Source organism: Phacochoerus africanus, chromosome 15 (assembly GCF_016906955.1).
Source record: "Phacochoerus africanus isolate WHEZ1 chromosome 15, ROS_Pafr_v1, whole genome shotgun sequence".
NCBI lineage: Eukaryota > Metazoa > Chordata > Mammalia > Artiodactyla > Suidae > Phacochoerus > Phacochoerus africanus.
Window position 1 is genome coordinate 30,221,482 of NC_062558.1, and position 6,997 is coordinate 30,228,478.

Consider the following 6,997-nt stretch of genomic DNA (forward strand, 5'->3'; position numbering starts at 1 on the left):
AAGAATGATATTGGAAAGTTATCTTGGGAACCATCTGTAAAGGGCCTTGTCTACCCATCCAAGGAATGTGAGTAGGGGTGACAAACTTAAAATCCCACAGAGACCAGGCGTGCGAATGAATGAAACCGACCAGGTAATAGGGATGGGTGGGGACTGTGGCAAAATGGAAAGTCTTGCCTGGTTTCAAGGGCACAGCTACTCTCAGCTCCAGCTGACAGGTGGGATTGCTGGCCCAGTGTGGCCAGATGGTCCCATCTCCAAAAGAGGCTTAAAATCCAGGTTTTTATAGGACAGCCATAGGTTTTTTAAAACATGTGGGCCAAATCAATCTGGATTTCAAAGCAGATGTGTCTCAAAGCCATAGGGCTATGACCTTGGTAGATTGAAGGGTTTTAAGGGGGGGGGGGAAGATATGATCATATGTCTGCTTTAGAAAAAAATCACACTGTAGAGTGGAAGAGACATTACAGAAAATAGACAAGAGGAAAGGAAACTTGTTGGGAGACTCAGTGGTTTCAACAGGAGGGAGGTGACAGTGATCCATCCTCAGGTGGGGACAGAGGGGAGTGTTGTTGGGGTGATTTGGAGTCCAGGATTCAGTGGGGGGCTTTTAGCTTTAATCAGCATCTGGAAGAAGGTGTTTATATTCTTTTGATGCACTGCCTCCCCTCACCCTTTCCTAAACAGAAAGCTTAAAGGACAGACAGATCATCTCTAAGCCAAAGGACAGGAAATTTCAGCAAAGATTCTAGTCTTCAGAGCAGACTAATTTTACTCAAGATCATTTTCGAGATAGACCCCTTGACCAACTGCCTCAACCCTCGTTCGACCCCTACTATTGGGCTCGGCATGTAATTAACATAAAAACATATAAAGGGAGTTCTCATTGTGGCTTAGCTGAAACGAACCCGACTAGCATCCATGAAGACGTGGGTTTGAACCCTGGCCTCGCTCAATGGGTCAAGGATCTGGTGTTGCCGTGAGCTGTGGTACAGTTCACAGATGTGGCTCGGACCCCGTGGTTGCTATGGCAACCAGATATACATGGAGTTCCCTGGCAGCTCAGTGGGCTAAGGATCCAGTGTTGTCACTGCAGTGGCGTGGGTTCAATCCCTGGCCCAGGAACCTCCACTTGCCACGGTCTGGGCCATTTGAAACAAACAAACCAAACATATATATCACAGCGTTCGGCTCTTTTAAGCAGCCAAATTTGGGAAACTCAGAGTCAAATCCTCTCTTGCTAATGGCTGAGAGAGGACTTGGCTCCCAAAGAGGCTGTTTCGGGAAGATGGATGTAAGAAGTCGCTTCGGATCCATTTCATGGCCTTGCTGGTGGTGCAACTGGTCACTTGGGTCCAAGGAAGGAGGCAAAGAGTGGGAGGTGCGAAAGGCAGGGAGGAATGACAGCCACTGCAGAGAATTTTCTAACAGCCAACAAGTGCTATTTTAAGGAATTTTTTTCCTCCACAGATCCTTCTGATTTTTAAGTGCTGTATTTTTGGGTCTGGGCACAGGAAGTGGCCCCAAGGAGCTGCGGAGCAAAACCCCCCCTCTCTGGCACCGCCTGGGAGCGCCCCACGGGATGAGGGAAAGGACGGGGCAGTGAGACAAAGGTTAGGGAGGAAAGCGAAGGCAGAGGCCCAGAACGGCTCCAGGAAATGTTTGTGTTTCTCTACCAGGAGGGAGGACAAACAAGATTTTTTTTTCGTGCCTTCTGGGTAGCTTTGCTCATTCTCCTGCTCAGAGAGAATCTTAGGAGAAAGAGAGAGGCTGAACATAAAAATTATTCTGGGGCAGGACCCAGCAACTCCTCTCCAGCATGAATCCCAACAGACCTGCCAGCTGCTCCCCAGAAGTGACCGCTCGGGTGAAATTGCAAAGCCTTGTGGCAATACCTGCTTCGGCTCTCGGGGAGATGGGCAGCTTGTGACGCAGACTTCAGAGGAAGGACCACCCCGAGACTCTCATTTCCCAGCTGAAGTTTCTGTTCTTCCTGCGGTGCCTGCATCCCAGGGCAGCTGGGTGAGGGGTAGCTTTCAGATAAGCATCTGTGGTGTTGTGGGAGCACACGGAGCACTGGTCCTCTGCCCACCATGGACAACGGGTCATGCTGCCTCATCCAGGGGGACCCTATCTCCCAGGCAATGCCGCCGCTGCTGATCCTGGCCTTCGTGCTCGGTGCCCTGGGCAACGGTATCGCCCTGTGTGGATTTTGCTTTCACATGAAGACCTGGAAGCCCAGCACTATTTACCTTTTCAACTTGGCTGTGGCTGACTTTCTTCTCATGATCTGCCTGCCCTTTCGGACGGACTATTACCGCAGACACAGGCAATGGGCCTTTGGGGATATTCCCTGTCGAGCGGTGCTCTTCATGCTGGCCATGAATAGGGCCGGGAGCATTGTCTTCCTTACGGTGGTGGCTGTGGACAGGTATTTTAAAGTGGTCCACCCCCACCATATGGTGAATGCCATCTCCAACCGGACCGCAATTGGCATCGTCTGCGGCCTTTGGACCATGGTCATCGTGGGGACTCTGTATCTTTTGATGGAGAACCATCTGTGTGTGCAAGAGAAGACCATAGCTTGTGAGAGCTTCATCATGGAGTCAGCCAATGGCTGGCATGACGTCATGTTCCAGCTGGAGTTCTTCCTGCCCCTTGGCATCATCTTGTTCTGCTCCTTCAAGGTCATTTGGAGCCTGGAGCAGAGGCAGCACCTGGCCAGGCAGGCTCGGATGAAGAGGGCTACACGGTTCATCGTGGTGGTGGCAGTTGTGTTCATCACGGGCTACCTGCCTAGCGTGTCAGCCAGACTGTATTTCCTCTGGACGGTGCCCTCCAGCGTCTGTGACCCCTCTGTCCATGTAGCCCTCCATGTCACACTCAGCTTCACCTACATGAACAGCATGCTGGATCCCCTGGTATATTATTTTTCAAGTCCCTCGTTCCCCAAATTCTACTCCAAGCTCAAAATCTGCAGCTTGAGACCTAAGCATCCAGGACGCTCCAAGAGGCCAGAAGAGATGCCAATTTCAAACCTTTGTCACAAGAGTTGCATCAGTGTGGCAAATAGCTTCCAAAGTCAATCAGATGTGCAGTGGGATCCCCAGATGTGATGGATGGCATCAGAATTGATGGACAGACAAAATCAAGGAGGATCAAATTGGTCGTTTAGAAAAAATTCATGAGCTTTGGAAATGCCATTCTTTCTTGCTGTATCCTCAGTCTGTTGGAAGTGAAATTCAGATCCCTGTGCATTTTTGGAAGGTTCCAGTGGAGAAGTGAGTCGGTTGCATGTATATGGTTTGATTCCAATGACAAATGTGTGTATGGGGTGGGGTAGGTGGAGGGATTTGGAAGAGCGCGGCTCCTGTGTAATTTAAAATGGTTCAGTCAATAGGTACTAAGGTTTAAACCCTTCAGGTTTGCTCTCTGGGGGAGTTAGTGAATTTAATGACCTGTCTTCTGACCTTCATTCCTTACTTGTCTTGGAAAATAGAAACTGGGGTAAGTCAATATTTTTATTTCAGGCAGTATGAGGCTCTTTAGACTGGGATGTCTTGATCCTGATGGTTTTCATCTTCCCCGGGGCCCCTCTGCACATTTCTGACTTCTCAGGAGCCCCAGAAGAATGACAGAAAAACAATCTGCTCTGACCTTTTCGGAGCTCCACGTTTTCCTGCAAGTCTTTGCCTTTCAAAGAAGGTGCTGAGGGATGTGTTTACCTGCCCTGATTTTTCCAGTGGGAGCTGAGTGCTTGAAAAAAAATCCTGTTAGCCTTTAGGAAGTGCCGAGTCTGGCATAATTGCTTTGGCTGCTTGTTATATGACTCTGAATTTAAATTATTCCATCATTCACTTCCCACATATTTACTGAAATAATATTCCGTGCCTGGCACTGTGCTAGTGTCCCTTTTACCTGGATGGTTATTGGTCAGCTCTTGTGTGTGTGGAGGTGGAGCAGAGATGTTAGTGACCTTCACCCTTTCCATGACTATAATAGACTTGCTCTCTGCAAACTTCAGTGCATTCCTCTTACTGTAGGATTCTGTACAAACACCAACGGATGGAAATTGTAGTGTCCCTTTTGCACATGAATCACCCAAATATGTACATGGAGCCCTCAGAAACTAGATGATTGCATGAAATGACAAGCTTCCTTTGCCCTAGATTGGGGGGAAGATTCTAAGCCAACCATAGCTCTGTTCTTAAGCCACAAAGTGGTCAAAGTGCTCTTGGCTTCTTTATTTCCACTTTCTAAAATTCCCAGGGCCCCCCCTGCAATTAAGGACCTTACCAGCTTCTCATGCTTTGGCCTCAAAATACCCGCTTTGGGATGTTCTAATTAATTCCTTTTTCAGGGGCACGGGCTGTACAAGGTCGGATGAATCTAAATTTGAACCCCAGCTCAACCGATTTCTGGAAGAGTGATCTGGGAGCAGACTGTATTCAACCACATTTAGCTTCAATTTCCTCATCTGTCAAACGGGGGTAATGATAGCACTGACTTGGAAAGGTCGTTGGGCACATTTAACAAATGTAAGATACTGAAACACAGGGACTATGTTTACTGCTACATCCCTAGAGCCTAGAAATGTGCCCACACATAGTAGGTGCTTAGGAAATATGTGAATGGCTAAGTGTGTGTAAAGCATTAAGCATAATGTCTGGCACTAAGAGCTTAATATTATAAATATATTGTGTTAACTCACTTTACACATAAAGAAACTGAGGCATAGAAGCAATCTCCCCTGGGGTCCAAAGGCCCTAAGTAGCTACTTCATGATCACCGCCTGAGTTCCCCTGCTCCCAGCTGCCTGGGGAGAAGTAAAAGCAAGGATTCTTATCAGCATCAAAGAACTATATATCCTCCTGATAGAAATCTGTGAAAACCCCACACTCTGCTTTAAATTCTGTCCTTAGTTCATTCTTCCCTGGGCTGCCTCCTTGTTGCTTCTTCTTAATAAAAACAGATTGTGAAAGAAAGCCCCCGTCCTCTGTGTGATCCTATGTTATAAGACTTACGAGACTTCCAAAGAAAAAGATCCAGAAGCTCACGGTAGGGCAAAGTTCTCACTAAAAACCAGCAAGAACAAACAAACAAACCAAAAAAAAAAAAAAAAAATCACAAGCCTAACCACAGTCTTGACTCTGATTTTGCATATCTTTTTAAAATGCATAGAATGTGATGAAAAAAAACGTTATTAAGAAGTGTTCTTCAGAAATTGTAAGGAAGAGGAGTAGAACTTTGTTAACAAAGCTTAAACTACCTGGAATAGGAAAATGTAATTGATTTAGAAGAAAATGCTGTTTCCTCTTACCCAGAGTCTTCCAGGAAATGTCACATAAAAGCCACAAGGGACAGTAGACCATTATCGTGTAGGAATTGTATGGGAGTACCCTGGCAGCTCAGTGGGGTTAAGGATCTGGCAGTGTCACTGCTGTGGCTCAGGTGGCTGCTGTGGCAAGGGTTCCATCCCTGGCCTAGGAACATCCATATTATGCTCTGGGTATGGCCAAAAAGAAAAAGGAATTGTATGGAAAAAATAAGAGGTAACTTTTACTGGTGCTGATAGTGTGAAAATTTAAGTTCTTTTCTATTCTCAGAATGGGTTCCTTACCTTTTCTTTTTCTTTTTTTCTTTTAGGGCCACACCCGGGGCATATGGAGGTTCCAGGCTAGGGGTCAAATCAGAGCTGCAGCTGCTGGCCTACACCACAGCCACAGCAGTGCCAGATCCGAGCTGCCTCTACGACCTACGCTGCAGCTTGCAGCAATGTCAGATCCTTAATCCACTGAGCAAGGCCAGGGACTGAATCCGCATCCTCACAGAGGCAACGTTAGGTCCTTAACCCACTGAGCCACTATGGGAACTACCCCCTTTCTTTTTTATTTTGTTTTTTTGGACTGCACCTGAGGCACATGGAAGTTCCCAGGCTAGGGGTTGAAATGGAACTGTAGCAGCCAGCCTACGTCACAGCCACAGCAACACCAGATCCCAACTGTGTCTGCAACCTACGCTGCAGCTCTCGGGAACACTGGATTCTTAATCCACTAAGCAAGGCCATGGATCAAACCCCTGTCTTCATGGATAATAGTCAGGTTTCTTACCACTGAGCCACAATGGGAACTCCCACAATGCCAGTTCTGAGCCGCATCTGTGACCTACGCCACAACTCAGGGCAGTGCCAGATCCTTAACCCACTGAGAGAGGCCAGGGATTGAACCCGTGTCCTCATGGATTAGTTGAGTTCGTTATTTTTGAGCCAAGACGGGAACTCTCCCCCTTTCTTTTTAAACAAGAATTAAATATATTTAATTACAGAGGCATACATGTTTTTATTCAAAACTCAAGGATCACACAATGGAGTTCTTGTTGTGGCTCAGCAGAAACAAATCTTACTAGCATCCATGAGGGCACAGGTTCGATGCCTGGCCTCATTCAGTGGGTTAAGGATCCATGAGCTGAGGTATAGTTCGCAGACACGGCTCAGATCCCCTATTGCTGTGGCTGTGGCATAGTCTGGCAGCTACATTTCCCATTCGACCCCTAGCCCAGGAACTCCACATGCCTCCAGTGCAGCCCTAAAAAGACAAAAAAAAGAAAGAAAAAAAAAAGAAAGAAAAGGATCACGCAAATACATAAATTAAGGCGTAAAAACCTTCCTTTATCTCAGTTTTTAGAGGTAATGTCTTTTAACATTTGGGCTACATAAACACTTGCACAAAAATAACGTTTTGTTCTCCTAAAGCAATATAGAGATAGACAGATATAGATATAGTTTTCCAAGGTTTTTTTTTGGCTGCACCTTTGGCATGTGAAAGTTCCCAGGCTAGGGACTGAACCCATGCCACAGCAGTGACCCAAAGCTGCTGCAGGACAAGCCCAGATCCCTAACCTTTCTCTTTTCTTTCTTTTTTTTCTTTTTTAGTGTTAGATATTTTTATCTTGAATAGCTTCCTACATCAGAACCGAGATAAGCTCCTTGTTTTTAATT

The 6,997-nt window shown here is 46.6% G+C and overlaps 1 protein-coding gene across 1 annotated transcript; it reads left to right on the forward strand.

Moving 5' to 3' along the window:
- Window positions 1-1,582: 1,582 nt before the first annotated feature.
- HCAR1 (hydroxycarboxylic acid receptor 1) lies at window positions 1,583-4,985 on the forward strand. Its single transcript, XM_047760463.1, has one exon. The coding sequence runs from the start codon at window positions 2,094-2,096 to the stop codon at window positions 3,114-3,116; it is 1,023 nt and encodes a 340-aa protein (XP_047616419.1). The 5' UTR covers window positions 1,583-2,093; the 3' UTR covers window positions 3,117-4,985.
- Window positions 4,986-6,997: the final 2,012 nt, after the last annotated feature.